Source organism: Panthera pardus, unplaced genomic scaffold, assembly GCF_024362965.1.
Source record: "Panthera pardus isolate Hobbes unplaced genomic scaffold, ASM2436296v1 HiC_scaffold_24, whole genome shotgun sequence".
NCBI classification, from domain to species: Eukaryota; Metazoa; Chordata; class Mammalia; order Carnivora; family Felidae; genus Panthera; species Panthera pardus.
In genome coordinates, this window is record NW_026526810.1 from 113044079 (window position 1) to 113065853 (window position 21775).

General features: G+C 40.1%; 1 protein-coding gene across 8 annotated transcripts in view; it reads left to right on the plus strand.

Annotated features, from left to right (window-relative positions):
* Nucleotides 1-21775, plus strand: part of GPATCH2L (G-patch domain containing 2 like) — a 75843-nt gene that overhangs the window by 46518 nt on the left and 7550 nt on the right. For 3 of the 8 annotated variants that reach the window (XM_019427238.2, XM_019427236.2, XM_019427242.2), the window contains one exon: nt 5305-8572. The exons of 4 other annotated variants lie outside the window; for them this stretch is intronic. In XM_019427238.2, coding sequence (XP_019282783.2) covers nt 5305-5465 — 161 coding nt within the window. In that variant the 3' untranslated portion in view covers nt 5466-8572. Of the gene's footprint in view, nt 1-1200; nt 5047-5304; nt 8573-21775 lie in introns of those variants that run through there. One more of the 8 variants, XM_019427243.2, reaches the window with a different exon arrangement.

Below are 21775 nucleotides of genomic sequence, written 5' to 3' on the forward strand. Positions count from 1 at the left end.
GTACATTAATGATTTATGTACTTTACGTATGTTGTTCTTAAAAAAGGGGGGATAATTATTATTTATATCAGAGAGAATATCGGATGTTTGTAGGTATTTTTCTTTGGAGTTAAGAGAAAGTAGTTAAACATAGTTGGTAATCAGGAAATTTTTGTGTTATTTCAGTACAGTTTAGGATGAATTGCTCTGGGTAAAAAGGTCATATCTATTTGTAGGATCTGTCAGAAATACCTGCAGTTATTTTCTTGATGATGGTGAATTCACCCTGAGGGAATTGAGTATATCATAGATTATTTTATTTTCTTCAGAAAATACTATATATTATATTAGATCAGAGCAGTTGATAGCTGAGTAAAGAGTAAGCCTCAGAAAGATGGGGAACTCTGTCCCCCCCCCAACTTTGGAAAGTTTCAGTACACATTGAAATTGACTTTCAGCTTCTGTTTGGGGTGGCTACTGGACAATCTTATCACAGATCTGGTAATTATAATAATTTTTTCCAGTGATTTCTACATGGCCATGCCCTGAGCTGATTACTTTCCATACATTATTTCACTTAATCTTTGCAACAGCTTATAAGGTAGATGTGTTTGTATTCCCAATTTACACATGAGCAAATTGAGGCTTACAGGAGTTAAATCACTTCCCCGAGGTCACATGAGTGATAAATTGCAGTGCCAAGGTCAAACTGGTTTCCCTAGGACTCACGAGCTGCCTTCTTACACACTTCAGGTGTTCTGTGTTATATAAGATAGAATTGGTTCCAAACAGTGACTGTATCAAAACCCACCCAGATCCTCATTCACTCTGTGGTATTGAAAACATTAAAACACAATCTCCCCTTTTTATCTTTTTTTCCCTCCTTAATATCTAGCTTCTATTTTTAGGTTTTAATTGTTCATAAGACAAGAACTGTTGAGAAGAGTTTAAAATCCTTGTTCCATACTCAAATCAGGAAAGGTACTGGGAGGTATTAAATAAGACTTGGGGCATTAAACATTTCTCCTACTGAGCTCAACCCCTCCTCTCACTTGTTGACTAAGGTCTGCTTCACTGAACATTTTTTTTTTTTTTTCTATCCACAACCCGAGTGCCCCATGGAGGTGAAGGACATAGCCCGAGCCCGCACCATCAGTCAGTAGAACAAATGGGCTTGCTCTGCCTAACATCGGGCCATCTCGGATTCCACCTCTTTTATAGAAATGAGTGATGAAGAGAGGTGCGTTCCGCTTTGCCGCTGTATTAATACACATCAGGGGCCAGCTCCTGGCACTAAATCACGCTACTGCATACATCTGTTATCGGACTCTTCACCAGTGTGATGAACAAGACTGCAGATAGAGGCTTCCTTGTGTCATTCTTTATAGGATTTTCCTAAAAGAATAAATAGCTCAGATCTCTGCCAACACTCTCCCCTGTCACTGTGATGAATTCAGCTTCTTTCTTAAACATGCAGCCACAAATCTTTTTCTTTTTCCCCTCCCCCACTGGTAGAAAGTTTTGAGTTGAGATTGACTGAATTTAAAGGTATTAATAAGGCTAGAGAGGTGAAGAGCGGAAGGGAGTAGCTTGTCTTGTCTTTTTATATTAATACTAAGAAAAGCCAGGGGAAAAGGCCTTTTCATTAGGTCGTTAAATAGATCTTGAAAGTGTAGCACCTTTATTTTCTTCTTTTTATCTCCACTTCCCTTCTGTTTATGACTTTATAACGTACACAGGTGTCTGGCACACAGAGCCACCTTTGGAGTTTAGTGAGAAACTGTGTAAACTGGCTTCTGTTTCGATAGCACCAGAACAGGGAAGACCCAGTAAGTCTGTACCTCATGCTCAAGTGAATTTGCTGGATATGCTCTTAAAGAATGTAACTGGAAAAGAAAAAATGGGTTATTTTCTCTGAGGTTCAAGATCATAAGTAGTTATAAGAAAACGTAAGGAACACAGCTGAAAACCAGGTTTCATTTCTATGAGATGATTTTCTTCATTAGAATGATAGAATGGAGGCTTTGGTGTACAAATCCTATTCCTTCAAAAATTAAACACCTGGCTTCGGGTAAAGGAGAGTTGGGGGGTGGTATGATGCTGTATTCAGAGCCCTGACTGTTTTGGCCGTCCCCAAAGCCTCTTCTGACCTTCCTGTCTCTGGGACCAGATATGTGTCCTTCGAGCATCAGTTGGAAGGGTACTCAGCAGTTCCAAATACCAGGCCATTGATGCTAGAGACACATTTGCAAGGGCAGGAGTTTCTGTCTGGTTTGCTCACTTCTGTACTTCTGGCGTCTAAAATAATACTCTGCCTGGAGAATGATCTCACTAGATAGTTTTCATGTGAATAAGTGAGTACAGTCTTAAAGTTGAAACAGAGTTATTCTGAAAATTACTCTGACCCTGTGACTGGATTCAGTAGTTCCACTGTAAGTTGGCCTTGTCCCAGGAGTCATAGGGCAGATTCTTATTGCCCCTTTTTGTTTGTTTTTTTTCTTACTGCCCCTTTTTAAAGTTTAAATGGTTTTTAAAGTTATAAATGTTTTTTAGTAAATATTGAATGCCTATGAAAGAAGATTTGTAGAAGATCTGTAAGGTGCGAAGGAAAACAATATAGCAAATATCCATGTACCTACCATCCACTTTAAGAAAAAGACCACCACCTTTAAAGTCTTCTTCTCACTGTCCTTGGAGGTCACCATTGTCCTGTTGTGGTTTTTTGTTATATTAATAAGTGTTTTTTAAAAATCATTTGTCATTCTTTGGGGTTTGTTTTCAAATTGCTTTGACAGACATATGCTCTCTAAGCAATATATTGTCTAGTTAGCATGTTTTAGAAGCTTGTGTTAATGGAATGTCCTATTTTATACGTTACAAGTTTCACCCAGTTGTGTTTGAGATTCGCTCACGTTTTGTGCTGCCAAAATCCTTTTATTTTTCTGCCGTATGTATGGTATTCTGTTGTATGAATATGGTGAGTATACTACAATTAAACATTCCTAATGGACATTTAGATTATATCCCATTTTATGCTATTGTGAAAAATACTGCATTGTTCTCTGGGAGAACATGTGCCAAAGTGTTCCCGGGCCGCTTCACACTCCTTAGGATAGCTGTGTCAGGGAACAGGGAACAACAAATGTTGGGAAAGATGTAAAGAAATTGGAATATTGTGCATTAACGGAGGGTATGTAAAATAGTGTAGCTACTGTGGAGCCCTGTGGTGGTTCCTCAAAATTGTAAACATAAAACTGCCATGTGATGCAGCAATTCTGCTTCTAAGTGTATGCTCAAAGGAATTGAATGCATGGATTCAAACAGATAATTGGACACCCATGTTCATAGCAACATTATGCACAGTAGTCAAAAAGTGGAAACAACCCAAACCGATAAATGTATAAATCGATAAACAACATGTGGTATACACAGACAGTGGAATATTATTTGGCCTTGACAAGGAAGGAAATTCTGACATGCTACCGCATGAATGAAGACATAACGCTAGGAGCGCCTGGGCGGCTCAGTCTGTTAAGCATCCGACTTTGGCTCAGGTCATAACTTCACGGTCTGTGAGTTCGAGCCCCGCACCGAGCTCTGTGCTGACAGCTCGGAGCCTGGAGCCTGCTTCGGATTCTGTGTCTCCCTCTCTCTCTCTGCCCCTCCCCCACTCGCTTGCTCGCTCTCTCGAGAATGAACATTAAAAACAAAAAGACCTAATGCTAAGTGAAATCAGCCAGACATAAAAAGATAAATACTATATGATTTCAGTTATATGAGGTACCTAGCATGGTCGAGTATATAGAAACAAAGTAGAATCATGGTTGCCAAGGACTGGGGAAAGAGGAGAATAGGAGTTACTATGTAATAGGATAGCGTTTCCATTTGGGATAGTGAAGAAGCTCAGGAGTGGGATGGTGGTGATGGTTGTGCAGCATCGTGAACGTACCTGATGCCGCTGAACTGTACACTTGAAATTTGTTAATGTGGGAAATTTTATGTTACGTGTATTTTACCGTAATAAAAAATATGGAGCAAAAAACCAGTTTTCCTAGGATGAGAGGTGTTTTCCCACTGCGGCTGAATACCACATAGTAACATTAGATTAAGTTTCGTGAAATTTATTTTCAGCTAAATATGAGTGAGTGGGCGTGTTTTGTGTGTGCGTGTGCGTGTGCATGTGTGTGTAAGAGAGACAGATTGGGGTTGTGGTGTCAGACGTATTTCTTACTGCTATGGGTGAGGTTCCAAAATGTTTGAAATCTGTGTCATAGAATAATAGCCTGCCGTGAGAAATTCATGTTTGAATATGTATGTGGGTGTGCATGTAAAGCTAAAATAAATTCTTGGGTTCACTCTGATATATGTTACTCCTTTTCGTTAGAAAAAAAAATACCGGTCTTGGCCTACTAAATTGATTTGGTGACCCACAATTTGAAAATTACTGTTCTGGTTACATGCCTAGGCGATGAATTATTGAGTGACAAGGTAAAAACAAACATTTTCTAGATTTGGCTGTATTTTAGTGTATATCCGTTCCCTCTGAACAGAGTGGGTGTGATGGTGGTTTGTACCCCTCTGCTCGGGCATTTGGAAATGTGAGGACACTGTTTGGTCATCACAGTGACTGAGGAGTGCTTTTGGCATTCAGTGGATGAGGTCCAGAGTGGAAGTGCCCTAAAGTATACAGGGCAGCCCTGCACAAGCAACGATTGTCGTGTCCAGAATATCTTCGGTGTCCTTGTCGAAAAACACTGGGCCTGACTGTGTAGTTTTTCTACCATTTTTCTTTTTGTGTGCTATTTATTGGTAACACTGTGTTATTGGAGGCGTGGGCTGTAACAAGCCTAGGGCTTGAAGTCTGGAATCAGAGTTTGAATCTTGCTACTTAACCAGCTCTGTTGTGTCCCTGAACAATGTATCTGCTTGTCTCTCTGCCTCAGTTTTTTGATCCAGAAAATGGAGATGACCATACCTACTTACAAGGGTTTGCCTTAGGAAATAAGATTATGGTTGTAGAGTATTTACAAGCTCATAAGTGCTCAATAAATGATAATTACTACATTATGAATTTGTACTGCTGTATTTATTTGTTCAGTTAAACCCGTTTTCTCAGGTAGAGACCTACTTACCTTACTTAAATCTTGCCTTTATTATTATCATTATTTTTTTTTGGAAAGGAAAAAGAGAAACCTTATGTGGCCACTTGGGTTAATAGAGTATAAAATAAAAGGATTCAGAGAAATTTGCCTTGAAGTGTCTCTTATTCTAATTTGTCTCCCCTTGATCTTTTCTTCCTTATTTTTATTGTAACCACCTTCCCAGTTCACGTGGATGTAGTGGAGCCAACCACACCAGCATCACAGGTCCAGAAAGCTCCAAACCCTGAGTGGTTGGTCAGGACCTCTGCCGCAGAGAAAGCTACTGACTCCGCTGCAGCTACGTTTTTTAAAATGCCACCAGAAAAGAGCCCTGGATACAGCTAGAGGGCAGGAGCCCACCCACCGGGAGCCGCTGGGTGTCATGCAACGCATCCTAGACGTGGTGTCGCAGAGCCTTGCATATCGCAGTTGACGTTCCCAGTCCTTTTACCGCCAGGATGACCCCTCTTCAGACAAAGCAGTGGACTCTTTCTCTTAGAAAATCATGTTGTGCAAATCTGGTTTAAAAAAAAAAAAAAATTTAGTAAAGTATTGCAGCAGCAGTTTAAAACAGAAAAAAAAAAGTCATCCTCTGCTATTTGTTACATTGCTGTCGTTGTCCCAACAGTTAACCTGCAGCCCCGTTTACAGAGCTGTTGCTTTTTGCAGGTACGTCTCTTTCCTTGAAAAACGAGTAACTGCTTTTGCATACTTTTTGTGTAGAGCTTTTAATATCATTTGAGGAAGTCCCAAATTGGTAGCCAGTTCTAGACAGATTTAAACACTGAGTTAAGACCGGTGTGTGGAATTGCGTTTGCAGAGACAAGGTTTGCCTTTGAGCCTGGTCTTGATTCACTGATCGTGCCAATAAGCTAAATCCATCAAGTTCTCATTTTGGAGCCTCAGAGGAGACCCCAGCGGCCTGGACAGCGGGAACTTCTTCCAGTTTTCTAAATGGCCTGATGGGATCTCCAGCAGATGCATTTGTACTTGGCCTCGTCTCCGAAGTTGGTGTTCTCCTGCGAGAGGATGTCTGTATTCATGATGTAATGAAGAAAATGGTTTAGTTGTTCAACAAACTTCAAATAGTCAGTGGATTGTGTCTTAATACTTCATGTCACAGTGTAAGCCTTTATGTACTAACTGGGAATTTTATTGTTAGTTTATAGGTCAGTAACCTGCAGCAGAAATTCATACTCTGTTATAATAATGGCTTCTTGGGGCCGTACTTTGGGGAGAAAAATGTCTTTTTGACACGCCTTTATACTTGGCGTGTTTATGACGGCTCAGCTGCGTGTGGAGTTATGTATACAGGCATGCCTGGAGTTGGATGCCGCTTTGTCAGAATGAGGAATAAGTGACTGCCTGGAACCGCTGGGGAAAAGCCACCCTTTCTAAAAAAGTATTATCAAGAGTGTCTGTCATTCGGAGGACTGGTTGACAGAGCGTTCTTTTTTGTACGAGTTGAGTACATTTACTCTGAAATGTACAGAAGCTGTTTTCAAAGTGCCCACCGCTCTGGAACATTCCAGAGGAACTCCCAGCCCCGCACCTGGATATTTTCTGTGCTTGAATAGGTGCTGAGTGTCAGGACAGAGCCTCCTTTTCGCGAAACGCAGTTGTCCCTTCTCCTCACGCAGAAGGTGAGGGTGGACTGCTCTATCACGTTCCCTTTAAAAATGGTAGTCCTCTCCAGTGCCAAGTCCAGGGTTTCCTTGTTGATGGGTGGGTGTGAGTCTAGTTGGAAAGGGGGACTTGAAGGTAATTTACGTAGCACTTCTCTGTAACGGAGAACGGAGAACATGTCAGCTGTAACAAGGGGTATGGTGGAGGGAGGGGCAGGCGGAGATTGTGAGGTGAGGGAGTGGCGTGAATGCCAACCCAGCATCTCTGGGAGCCACCCCTGGTTCTCATGCAGTAGTGAGTGTACTTCCCTTCCCTGGGGCCTATAGCCGTGGCAGTATAAGAGATAAAGTGCCTGTTGAATATGAAATGGCACTACCAAGTTGTTGTAGTGACGAAGGTAGGCTTGATTGTCCTGTGTGCATTCAAACCTAGTGTCCGTCGTGTCCTGAGACAAGTGTCTAATGTAATTAGTTGGATTTAAGGGAGAAATCCATGGACGTAATTTTACTTTCTTGGCACTAAGCTCTGGCTGTTGTAGAGATGGGTCCTGTCATCACAGCCTATTCAGACTTCCACAGTTCAGGGCGAGTCTTATGGCCTAGCAGTTCTCCTTTCTACCTGTGATTACAAATAATTTACATAGACAACTTTATTTACATTTTAAACATCTGTGTGATGTAAGGGCAGGTGACTGCTGCCATTTTTCAGAGACCAGAAATAAAGTTTAGCACCTTGCCCAGAAATCACATAATCAAGCCAAAACTGAAATCCCAGATTTTTGGACTTCCTCTGCCCTGGGTTATAATCTTTTGTTTTTCATTGATAGACCTGAGTGACTCGGAGACCCATAATTTTGAAACAGTGTGTCATGAACGTTCATCGTCTTTCTTGGGCATGCTTTTCTACATATTTTCAGTACATTCAACAGGGATTACCTCCAAATGCCATATCTACCTATAAGTGGGGAAGAAAATTAGTTGCCTAAAAAATAGCCATGAATACTTTGCAACACAGGGTTGTCAGCTGTGCTCCTCATTTTAGGCTGCTGCATGAGCATGCGTACAGAATTATTAACCAACTTACTTTGCTTCTTTTCTGTATGAGTCAATTCCAGAGGAGTAACCTTAGAATGGGGTGTTTTTTGAATCTTAAATTTTAAATTTCTTTTTTATATGGCCAAGTGTATGATGTCATACACCGAGAAAAGTCTGTTACCTTTCAACAAAAGATGTAATTTCAAGATCAGGCTTTGTAGTCTTGAAAAAAGTCTCATAGCATGACTTCCTTTGGGGATAATCATTGAGCTCACATGCATTTGATCTACTCAAAACTAGTAACTGAAGCTGAGTTGCATAGTTCTTGCTTATTTCAGGGTTCTGATTTATCCTAGCCGGCTATACAGCCTGCCTGTCTGAATCCTAACCTGTATTTTCCACGGTGGGCACAAGTCAAGAGATTACCTACTTGCATGAGCATCATTCATAAAAATTAGTTTTCTTATGAATTTAAGGGAATTGGAGATTATTTTTCATTTTAAGGGAACAGGTTCATTTGCATCAACTCTTGTGTTACTTTTTGGTAAGAACTGTGCAGAATAGGGAATTAGCTGTTTCCGTGGTGCCAAATTTGGGAGGGGCAGGGTGTGGTCTCTATTGAGTGGTGTATGCTTAATAAATAGGGCACATTTAACCTTGAATTCTTTTGAAATCAAATGCAGTTCAAAATATCAGACGACATTGTTTTGCTGGGCTGTGAAACAGGCTGTGAACAAGGCCATTTTGGCAGTAAAGTGACCAAAAGCTGAAATAAAACTTCTTAATCTGTGATGCTTGTGGCATCCTTTGCTAAGTCAAGCTCCACACCGAAGACAGGTAATTGAACTACTTAGGAATCCCACATAGATGGCTCTGATCTGTCCCTGTATTTTGGAATCAGAGACATGGTCTAGACCCACAGCACTGGAGGTTGTCGAGCTGCAGAGGAGCAGAGTCACCACAGAGGTCACTTAAAGTGGAACAGGTTACGGTGTCAGGAGGAAGGAGCTAGGCTGGCAGTGTCATTGCTGGTGTGACGGCTACTCCACTTTGGCTCTAAGGCTCCTGGTGATGTTTGATTTCATTCCTGGTCTTCTCTCTATTTTGACTTCATTCCTCTGGTCAGAGCCACATGCTTTTTGTTTCCTGAGGCGAAGACTATGTAAAAATCTCAGCATTACGAGCCGCATTCAGTGTTCCCTGAGTCTGGTGAAATTCAACAGACTGGCCTACTCCAGCAGCTGTGGATACAGTCTAGCTGGGGGCAGAGTTTACAGGGTGTGTCATGATTCCTGTGGTGGCTGGAGGGATAGTAAAAGCAGTTTGCCCCTGGTGTCAGCTGTTACCTTTGTTAATACTTGAGCTGTCTCACTTGTTGGTATTTGCTTATCTCCCGCGCCGGCCACGCCAGCTGGTGGAGTTACTGATGGTGGCGGCAGTCAGGATGGGCTCTTACCCCATCAAGCAACGGTACTGAGGGAGTTGTTGGGTTTTGCCAAAGCACTAAACGCAAGGTGGCCCGGAGAGGCTTTCACCTACATTAAGATCCCAAAAGAGATGAATGTCAAATGCCCGAAAACAGCAATGTGGAATAGACACAAGGAAAATGAATGATGCTGCTGAAGCGTATGGATTTGTAAGGTTTTTAGCAAGCCCAGCAAAACAAACTTCTGGCCAAAAGAAATTTTCCCGCCACTGCACATAGGCGTGTTAAGCACTTGGGGAAATTGCCAAGTTTTCGGAACGTAAACTTCTCAAGCACAGTATTGAAGAATGAGGCAGATCCTGAAGATGTTCACCGGGGAAAACAATCTTGGCAAGGTTCAGAAGTAAGAAGGCATGACGAAGAGAAGGAGACATGCTTAGAGCAGAGGTGCTGGGGCCTGTAGACGGACAGCAGCAGCACGTCCTTGCCCCAACCACACATACTGGACCAGAAACGGAGGGTGGGTTGGGCAGTCTTACAAGCCCTCCGGGGGACTCTGGTGCACGCTGACATTTGTGAACCACAGGCTTTGCATAGTTAAAGGTTTTAAGATGTTGGTGTCCCCCTAAGCTGTAAGGTGCACTTACATTTCTCTCCACAAGTATAGACGTGTTTTGTATATGATTCTTTGCAGAAATTGTTAATGTCTTTATTTCCCATACTTTTTCCCTGAAGCTCCTAAAAGATCTCCTGGAAATATTGGGAAAGGATGATGGGGAGAAAAATGTCATCAAGGCCATATTTAGATGGATGGAAACAACCTTTCACGTGGGTTAAAATATAACAGTGAATTTTCAGTCTGTGCGTGATAGTCATTTTTCACAACAGACAGCAAAACATTTGTGTAACGTACGGCCGCCTATGATTTCATGATACTTGTTCATTGCATCTTAATTTCCTGGGAAAGTGTTATGTCTTTTCCGGCATGATAATGACGAAGTCTTTAGAGTGTGGCTCACAAAAATGAAAATAATTGGCGGAAGAGACCATCCTGAGTACATAGTGTTGTGGAATAAATCCTTGTTGAGCTATTGGTGATCTTTTGCTAGAACTTAATCACACCCTATTGTCTTTGTGTTACATTTCAGTGATTCTGTAGAGGTTGGTGACCAGCAGCAACAGAATGTTGTATATTTTTGTGTTGTCTGACTCAAGGATTCAGCATTTCCGAATACGGTACTCGAGTCCTAAAGCTTTGAAATGAAATTGCGACCATTTCTTTCTTTGGGTTTTATTTGCACGAATAGGGCTAGACTGTAATTTATTACTAAAGCCTGCGAGCCCAAGATTTTTCTGGGAATATGTGTGGCCAACGAGGACTTCTCTGGTATCATGTCCTCAGGTACTCACGTCGTCTTGTGCCCAGGTGTGACTTTATAAAGGTGATTAAGTGAGGGCACAGACAGGCCTGTGTCACCGAAAGAAAAGCTTAATGTTACAGTTCCCCTAGAAACAAGGCATGGCTTGCCCTGCAGGGCCACAGGAGGACAACCGGGTTTGGTCAAGAGGCAGAAGACGGGAGCAAGCAATAGGTTTAGGCCAGAGCCTCTTTTGGGGTTTCCACTATGAAGGCGGGGCAGGGCAGGGGGAACAGTTTGGAAATGGCTAGTTTGAATAATTCTGGGGCCTTTGGACCATAGTATAGACTCTGGTTGCCTGGTACCTGGCCCTGGGGTGATTGCTTCCTGGAGTGGAACAGGCCAGATGGAGGGGGTATGGCTCCATCGTACCTGCTTAGTTTGCACATCAAAAGCGTGCTGCTGGCTGATTCCTTTGCTGTCTTCCTGAGAATCAGCCAGCCCTGGGAGAGGCAGTGTTTCCCTAGCCAGAAAGGGTTTTTAATCTGTTAAAACATTGTAATATACAGAAAATTAAAAAAAAAAAAAAAAAAAAAAAAAAAAAAACAGGATTAGCACACATGTTTAAGCTGTTAAATTATCCTTTCAATTTTTTCAGTCTTTTAAAACACCATGTGATTTTCCTCTTCGATCTTGAAAACCAGTTAAAAATACCTCTGACCAAAAATGTTGGTGTTACTAGATAGTATCAAGGTATGGGAATATAAAAAGAAGGTTTTCAAGATGTAAATTGTGAGAAGTAATGTTTTCTTTCTCTGGAAGTGAGTTCTGACCCTTGCAGATCCCTCATTCACATGTTTTTAATTGAGAAAGAGGAAACATCAGAGAACTTACAGATGGTCGCGGTGGCTTTGACTTAAATCAACCCCTTTCACTGTGTGTAGACCCTGCATCTTGCCCCTCCCAGTGGGCTGTGTATCCCTTCATGAACAGTTGTCATGATTGTGCGGACTCCTGCTACTCCAAAACCATGGTGACACTTAAAATTGCTCTCGATATTTATCCCACTCCTCTTGTCAGTAGCTATTGCAAAATGCGGCCGTTTCAAACTCTGCTTACCCCCACCTTCTCTCAAGTTCAGCGGCCAATCTCCCCCATCCCCTAGCAGGTAACAGGCCATTAGACAGGAGTCCCTGGTCGCACACCCCTTACGTACACCCTTCCTCACCTCCTTCTTGCAAGTGCCTGTCATACCTAAGACAGATTCCTTCTCCTCTGTGCCTTGGTTCCCTCTCCTTTGATCAGACGCCTTGCTCAGTCTAACTATAGCTTCTCACTCCTGGCACGTAGAGCTTTGCATTTGAACATGTTTTAAAGATTCCTTCTTCAAACAAAAATACCTTTCTCAGCCCTTTGAACCCCTTGGCTCCCAAAAATACTGCCCTCACTCGCACTTCCTGTTCATTAATTCTCAGTCCACTGAAGCGGTAGATTTTAACCCTGGCTGCACATTAAGACCACCTGGGGAGATTTTTAAAAATCTTAATTCCCCCAACTGAACCACAGAAAAATCACATCAGAATGGGGAGGCGGGACAGGCTTCATTCTTTTTAAAGCAACGGAGCAGGTGGGGCTGAGAGCCACCATACCAAAACCTGGCTGCTACACTCACCGCCATTAAAACTGTTTTTGCTGGGTTCACCAGTGATTTCCAGTTGTCAAAATTCAGTCCTTCAATTGATCATTATGATGTCATACTGTACAGTGACTTCCATTGTGGAATTGTCCCTGTTCTGACCCCGCTTTCTCCTGATTTTTCCCCTACTGCTTTGCTTCCTCAGTCTCCACGGGTGGGAGGATGGGTGGGTGGGAGGATGGGTGGGTGGGTCAGTCCAACACAGACCGGATGTCCCTGTCCTCCCTTCTGATATTTCAGTTAACACCCGTGGGCTCACGCACCCCCTTTGCTATACCACCTAATGCACTGACTTAAAGCACGGACATAGAGTGAAGCATTTCACTAATAATTGGTGTAGACTTACAGGAAAGTGTGCTCAAGGTCTCTGCTCCTTCCTTTGTTTCTCTTTGTCCCTGCTCCAGGCCCACATAGGTAGGAAGGTTGCTAATCACATTTGTCAGGTTCTAAGATTCGTAAGACCCCTATTTACTCTTGGTGTTGCCATTCGTGAAAAGTCAGGCTGGAACTCCGGTCCCTCTTCTGCTTCCTCCTCTCCAGGGTCTTGGACCAGTAAGGAGGCCTGGGCCCACTTCTACATACAAGGAGGCTACCCCCACCTAGTGCTTTCAGTTTTTTTACTTTCTGCTTCTGGTAAGAGTTTAGTTTGGGCATGAGACAGACTCATTTCCTCACCGATGTTTGACCTTCGGTACCACGTTGGATCTTGGGGTTTCAGGCCCTAGCCCTACTCCCAGTAAAGCGGAACTCGATTTTCTACTTTATTGCCATCACTGCATGCTGCCTCGGAAACTATATGTAGGGGTTCCACCCTCACCGGAAGGGATCCTGTGGGTTCCTGGCTTCTTTGAATCACTAGTTTCTGATTCGAAATCTGGGATGAGGGATCTGATTAGTACTCCTGTGCCTATCTGTCCTAGCTGCAGGAAGTGAGAATGAGTTATCTGGAATGTGTAGCTTCTGTTGGGGTTGGATGAATTCCTCAAACAGGAGGGTAGTTCAGATGCTGGACAGCTGATAAGAATAACAAAGGTCTACTCGGGCCATTATCCTATTTACTGATTCAAAAAACATGTATTCAGCACTCAGTAAGCCAGCCTTCCTCAGGGATCTGGTGGGGAAGATGGCTGCTACAATGCAGGATAGTCCCAGGGTCCTTAGATATACTCTGCTTGAAACCAGTCTGACCCTTTCCAGAGCCCCTAATAATAATATGATGATGATGGTAATAATGACTATTTACTGAGTGATTATTATATGCCATTTGTCAACAGCATCTCAATCTTTAACAACTCTAAGGTAGGTAAATTTATGTCAGTTTTAAAGCCATGAAATAATACATGCAGTCATAGATTAACTCGCTCAAAGTCACATAGCTAATATTCAAGCCAGCATTCACACTCCGTCTTTTTGGTGCTAGACTTTCTGTTCCCAGCAACACTCTTTGCTGCCTCTTTTCACAATATAAATGAACTATTGGTGGCCACGTATATGTGAAATAAACTATGTGCCACTGGTCCCAGGGCTGGGTGTCTCATGACACCCTTTTATTCCATTTACCTGTTGCTCCTGGTGAGCTGTTTATCAAAGCAACCGTGAATGGGCTCCTGTGCCTACATCACTGAAAGAAGATAGGCAATTTCTGTGGCATCTTCTTAAAATGACCTATTCTTGTTTTTGGAAGCTACTAGAGCAAAAGTCAATAAAATCTTCCAAACCTATGGCAGGTGTTGTCCTTTGTATGCCAAAGCAAAATGGATCCCTAAGGCGTGAGGACATGTACTTTGAATTGTTAATGGTAGTGACGGACTGTTCTGAACGTTGTGCTAAACGCCTCATAGACCTGCTAGCAATATAGCTGTCTTAACAGTTTGGGCCTTAATAAATGTCCCTTCACTCAGTAGATGTGAATAGAACACATTTTATGCCAAGCACCCTGCTTGCTGCTGAATATACAAAGAGGAAAGGCATTCCTGCTGTCATGATATTCATGGTCTTCTGAGGAAGAGACCAGGAGAGCAAATATTGTGATGTAGAATGATAAATTTTGAGATAAGAATACCAGGGTATCTTGGCAGCAAGGAGGAAGGCACCCGACCTCAAACTGAGTAGAGGGAGGATTTGAAAAATGCTGGACCACGTCCTGAAGGATGAACAGGAAGTTCAGTGAAGACGAGAGAATGAGGCCATCCTGCCTAAAGAGCATGGTTTGTATAGGGCACTGCATGTCTTGTGGTATGGCTGACAGCATAAAGGAGCAGGGAGAGGTAGGCAGGAGGCCAGTGAAGGACCCTGTGTAAACTGGCTTGCTTGTCGATTTGGTGAGCTGAGCTGTTACAGTATTCCTCTGCTGGGCAGTCATGGAAAGCCTACTGCAACTGGCCCATTGTGCAAACAAAGCCGGAACTGAGATGTGACCAGGTTTCCATCTCCTCGATCACCTCCCTGGAAGATATAACCAGATCCATCTATTTGTGGGAGCTACTGACGTGCTTAGGAGTAGAGGAAGCTGAATTGGAAATAACAGTTTGCACCATGGCTGGCTGAATCCTTCGTGTGTTCTATCCTGATGCCAGTCTGAAGTTATTCCTCTTAAACCACCTTATCTTGGTAGAATTTAATGCACACTGCAGTCATCTTAATTCCTAGTACTGTTCTTCAGTAGCAAAGTTGCTATTCTAAACTATGTGTTTGGAGATTTTTTTGTTTCTCAGTGGTGACCATAAATTTGTGTTGATCAACTCACACTCTATATTGGGAAACTCTGCAATCTTTGCAATTTCAAGGCTGCAGAAAGTATCCATAAGATAGAATGAATGCACCTGGCCCATATTAAGCATTGATTTTGGTCTCACTAATTCCATGCTATAAGTAAAGTTAGCTGAACCCTTTGAAATGGTGTAAAATGGGACCAATTAAGTGGTTTTGGCCAACAGTGGTGATGAATGGCCCTTTTTCTGGTGTTCCACAGTAGTGTGACTTAGGGCCTCCTCTCCACATTCTTTGGAGCTCTTGATTCAAACCCTTTTTTTAAACAAAAAATCTTTTAGTTTGAAATAAGTTTAGACCTAGAGGAAAGTTGCAAAAATAGTACAGAAAGTTGCCATCTGCCCTTCTCCCAGCTTCTAGTGTTAACAACTTATATAGCCGTGATACAGTTATTGAAACCAGGAAATTAACATTGACACAATCCAGTTAACTAAACTACCTGCTTAGTTGAATGTCATCAGTTCTCCCTGTTACGTCCTTTCTCTGGTTAAGAATTCAACCCAGGATCCATTTGTATTTGGGTCTGTTTCTGGGCTTTGGGTTCTATTCACTGGTCCGCTTATCTCCTTGTACACAGTAGCACACTGTTTTCAATAATAGACACTTTATAGTATATTTTAATATCTGGTAGAGCTAGTCCTCTGTCATAATTTTTCTTTTCCAGTGTTTTCCTGGCTATTCTTACATGTTTGTTTTTCCACGTAAACTTTAGTATCAACATGTCTAACTGAGATTGCATTACATTTATTAGTTCACTTAGAGAGAACTGACGTCTTTACAATGTTGAGTTATCCAAATTACCCAAGAACAGGGGATGTATTTCTACTTGTTCAAGTCTATTTTTGTGCCTTTTCAGTACTGTTTTAAAGTTTTACGTATATCTTATTAAGTTTATCCCCTTGTATTCAATTCTTTCTTGCTACTAATGGGGTTTTCTCTGCTATGAGGTCTTCTACTTGGTTATTATTCTTATATATGCCTTTTGATTTTTGTATATTAACTTTATATCCTACTGCCTTCCTGAATTCTTTTGATTTTGGGGTGACTTTTATCACTGGTCCTCAAGAGTCAAAAAAAAATCTTTCTAAATGTATTGAACAGTAGCAAGTAGAAGTCGAGAGTGCTTTGAAAGCTTAACTTTGAGTGGCAAGTGAGATGAAAGCCTCCTTTCACCCTGAAAGTATCTGTGGAGACCTGATCCCTTGAGTCTCTGTCATGGTGACTGTGATAGGTGCCAGAGGTAAAGCAGGGCCTACTCAAAGCAGAGCGTTTAGCCTGAGATCTCCCACGAAACAGGGACCCTCAAAGTGCTACCCTCACAGTAGAAGCATCAACACTAAGTAAACCCACCAAGCAGAAATAACAGCAAGATAGCATGCCTTTATTGATATTGGCCTTGGGTGGAGGAAAAGTTTGTTTGTTTGTTTGTTTGTACCTTAAAATGTTTAACAAGTTGTCCCTTATAGAGTTTATGGCCTAAGTTCATCCTACTGGTGTGGTCCCAAATACTGCAAATGGGAATTTCATTTACAGTAAACCTAGGTCAGTAGTGACCTCAGAGGACTAGCAAACACAGATTCTCTCAAAAGCAATAAAACTTCAATCAGGGTATCTAAGAACTACCACAGATAAAGTTAGAAAGAATATGAGTAGCTCACAGTTAAAAACCACAAACCAAAGGAGGAATCAAGGTCCCATGAGTGAGAGGCATCAGAAACAACATACAGGAGAGTCAGACTCACAGACATATTAGATATTGTACTTACTGCCACATGATATAAACTAAATGTTTTAAATATATTTCAAGAAATAAAAGAGAGACTTCAAAACACCAGGCAACAGAGGCATGTAATTTTGAAAGGAGGTGATGAGAGTTACAGTGTCCTACTGTCTTTCAGTTGTTCAGGAGGAGTTAGAGTCTTACCAATTTGGGGCCTTAGGTATGTAGACATTTTAAAATATTTGGAGTAACCACTCAATAAATATAGAGAATATAGCACTTAAGTTAACATGGGAAGGATGATAAAAAAGAAGCTAGAAAGGTGAGAAAACAAAAAGCATAAAATAAGATGGTAAAAGAATTCAAATATGTCAGTTATAAGTGTTAATGAACTAAACTCTGCAGTTGAAAGATAAAGCCTGTAATACTGGATTTAAATATCTACCTATATGCTATTTATGAGAGGTACTTGGAAAACTTGGTCACAGGAAGATTGAAAATAAAAGGATGAAAAAAATATAAGAGGAAGATATCAGAGAAAGTAATCTGTACGAAATTAGAAACTTCGGCTCCATTACTGATAAATGGTTCAATTTGCCAGACATACTGATTTTCAGCTAAGCTTGATAATAGAGCCTCAGTATATACATAAGCAAAAATTGGGCAAAACTAAGTTTAAAATATCTTTTAGTAATTGATACAAGTGGACAGAAATTGTTACCTGCAAAATATACCAAAGCAAAATACAAGTGATAACAGGATAACATATTTGCAGTTTATTTCACACATTAGGGGCTAATATTCCTAATTTATGAACACCTTTTTAAGATAAAGGTTTTGGGGTGCCTGGGTGGCTCAGTCAGTTAATTGTCCAACTTCAGCTCAGGTCATGATCTCATGGTTGAATTTGAGCCCCGTGTCGGGCTCTGTGCTGACAGCTCAGAGCCTGAAGCCTACTTTAGATTCCGTGTGTCTCTCTCTCTGCCTCTCCCCTGCTCATGCTCTGGCTCTGTCTCTCAAAAATAAAATAAAATAAAAAACAATTAAAAATTAAAGTGGTTTGGGGCACCTGGGTGACTCAGTCGGTGGAGCATGTAACTCTTGATCTCATGGTTGTGGGTTCAAGCCCCATGTTGGGTATGGAGATTACTTGAAATCTTAAAAAAAATAAAAATAGAGGAGATCCTATAGAAAAATAGGGAAGAGATATGAACAGTTTATAGGAAAAAAATGCAAATGTCCCTTAAGCTTTTGAAAAGACAACTTAATTATTTGATTTTCACAACAACCTAATGAGGTAGATATTCTTATCTTCCCCATTTTTCAGAGAAGGAAACTGAGTTACAAAGAGGTAAAGCATTCTACCTGAACTCAAATACTAATCAGTTATGGTTCTAGGATTTGAACGCAGTCAGGCTGGCTACAGATCAGAGTAATTCACCATGACTAAGTGAGGCTTGTTTCAAGAACACAAGGGTCATTTAATATTAGGACTAGCTGGGTGTTTCCTTAATTTGAGAAAATATATTTATCTCAATCCAAAGCCAGCATCACGCTTAATTGAGAATTAGAGAAACAATTTTTTAAATTAAAGTCAGAAACAAGACAAAGATGTCCACTAATCATCACCATTGTTTAAAACTGTTCTTCAGGACTTAGACAAGACAATTAGGCAAGAGAAAGAAATTAAAGGTAGAGAAATTAGGAAGAGAGGATAAAATTATAATTTGCAGCTATGATTGGACTGTCAAGCTAGAAACTAAAAAGGAGTAACCAACTTAGAACAAACTTAGAAACGAAACAAGAATTTAATAAATTAGATGGGTACAAAAGTAATTTTTAGAGTCAACAGCCTTTGTATACACAATGTCTGATTACATGCTACAAAAAAAGAAAAGACCTACTTTATAATAGCAGCAGAAAACAAAAGGTATAAAATACTTAGGAATAAGCCCAAGAAGTAGAAAAGTGCAAAATGCTAATGAGGGACACAAAACAAGACTTGAACGAATGGGAAGAAATTCCATGTTCTCGCACAAGAACAATGAGCCTTGTAATGACGTCACTCTCCTTAATCTATAACTTTGATGTGATATTCAATAAAAGTACCAGATTTTAAAAAAAATTTTTAATGTTTACTTTTGAGAGAGACAGAGTGCAAGTGGGAGAGGGGAAGAGAGAGAGGGAGACATAGAATCTGAAGCAGGCCCCAAGCTGTCAGCACAGAGCCCAACACGGCGCTCGAAGCCATGAACCGTGAGATCATGACCTGAGCCCAACGCTTAACTGGCTGAGCCACCCAGATGCCCCCTTTACCAATTAGATTTCTAAAAAAGATTTACACAAACTAATTCTGAAGTTCATATGGAAAACCAAGCAAGGATATGCAAGAAAGAAAGGGATGGTGATAGAAGGAGATTAACTCTATAGATGTTTAAAATTTATAAATCTATAGCAATTAAAACAGTGTGGTAATAATTTGTGAATAGCCAGATCAATAGAAGAGTTCAGAAACAGGTCTAAATACATACGGGAATTGAGTGTATGATAAAGGTGGCTTTTCAATCAGTGAGGAAAAGACCATTGAGAGGGAGATCACTGGGTAGTGTTCTGGAAAAAAATTAAGGTGGATCCACACTTTACTCCTTATATCAGGACAACTTGCAGGCAGTTCTAAGGCTTTTTTTACACTTAAGTGTAAAAAATAAAACTCTGAATGTACTAGGAAGAAAAAAGAAAATTTTCTTATGACTTGAGAATGGGAAAGGACTTTCTGAGTCTGCCACAAAACCCAACAGCCTTAGAAGAAATGATTGCTAGGCGAGACTTTGTAAAGATAAGAGAGTCTCTTCATGGCAGTAGCATCATAAGCAAATGCAAATGAGAACCTGGGTGAGATATGTGTAACTCCACCAAGATAAGGGCTAATTTGTCTAATTTTATAAAAGGAACCCCTCAAATCAAAAAGAAATAGATCAGCAATCCAATATAAAAATGGTCAAAAGAAATTAACAGATACTTCATAGAAGAGAAAATACAAATGACTCTTAAGCATGTGAAAATATGTGAGCTAAAGCTCACTTGTAATAAAATAGATTTTTCACCTATCAAAAACAATAAAGTTTGATAATACACTATAATGGCAAGCATTGTAAGAAATTACAATGGACATTAGACAGTTATTTTGAACTAAATTACAAAAAAAATTATGACATCAAAACTTGAAGAACAAAGCTAAAGCTGTACTTAAAGGGAAGTACATATAATAAATCTGCATATAATAAAAGGAAAGAAAGGCTAAAAAACAATCTGAAGAGTAGAGTAGGAAATTTAATACTGGAAGAGGCACTTTCACACATTGCATAAATTAGTACAAACTGTGGAGGCTGGCAGTATCTATCAGATGACAGGTACATTACATCTTTTAACCCAACAATCCTAGGAATTTTTCCTACAGATACATTTGTATTATGTGCAAAATGACTTATGGGCATGGCTGATCATTAGAATTCACTACAGGTGAGTTAGTTTCACTGCACACTCAGGGGGAAGACACAGAAATGCTTGAATACAGAAGGTGAGGATCATTTGGGATCGTCTTAAAGAGGCCGCTTACCGCATTGATGCATATTTTTAAAAACCGAACTATATGTTGCTTTCAAGGGGCACACTTTTTAAGTGTAAAGACAAAGAAAGATCGAAAGCTAAAGAATGGAAAAAGATACACCAACCAAGAGCTAACCAGAAGGAGGCTGATGTAGCTATACAAATATCAAAGTAAGTCAAGAAGCATTACTAAACATACAGAGGGACAGTTCATAAATAAAAACATAAATCCACCAGGAAGGTATAATAATATAAAAATAACATTATACTTACAAAAAATAAGTATAATATTTGGTGCATGTGTTGATGCACCTAATACTATAGTTTCAAAATATAGAGCAAAATTACAGAACTATAATAAGCTGATAGTAACAGATAGTGGAAAAGTCATTAAGAATATGAAAGATTTCAACATAAGTAATAACTTTAATCTAACTGATGCACATACCATACTACAATCAGTATTGTCAGGATATGTGTTTTTTCCAAGTGTCCATAGAGCATTTACCAAAATTTACCATCTGTTGGTCCTTAAAGCAAATCTCAACAAATTCCAAAGAGTGAAATCATCCAAAATAGGTTCTCTGACCAAAGTGGGATTAAGGTAGAAATTAATAACAAAAAGATAATTAGGGACTCCTCAAATATTTGAAAATTAAGCAATATACTTCTAAATGACCAATAATTCAAAAGAAATTATAATGGACATCAGACAGTTATTTTGAATTAAGTTACAATAAAAATAATGACATCAAAACTTGAAGAACAAAGCTAAAGCTGTACTTAAAGGGAAGTTTGTTTCTTTAAATCTACATATAATAAAAGGAAAGAAAGGCTAAAAATCAATCTAAAAAGTAGAGTAGGAAATTGAATCTAATTCTAGAAGAGTAAAGAAAATAATAAAGGTAATAAATTAATGAAATAGAAAAAAGTATATAAGAAAGTCAACAAATCTAGAGCTGGGTTTTTTGAAAAGACTAATAAAATTGATAAATTGCTAGCAAGGAAAAAAAAAACCACTGCTAGACTAAGAAAATGAGAAAAAAGGTACAAATTAACAATGCTATTAAGTAGATATTATGAAGAACTTTATACCAATCTGAAAATCTACATGAAATGAAATTTCTATGAAATTACAGTTTACCAACTGAAGAGGAAACAAAGTCTGAATGTTTTATAGCTAAGAAATTGAATCTGTAACTAAAAATTTTCAGGTGTAGATTTCTTTACTAAATTTCTAAGCATTTTAAAGGAATTAAACTGATCTTACACAGACTCTTTCAAATCAGAGAAAGAAAAAAACAATTCCCAGCTCATTTTGAGACCACCATAATTTTAATACCAAAGGGTGACAAGTACATTATAAGAAGTAAAAATTATGGACCAATATCTCTCATGAACATACGTACAAATATCCTAA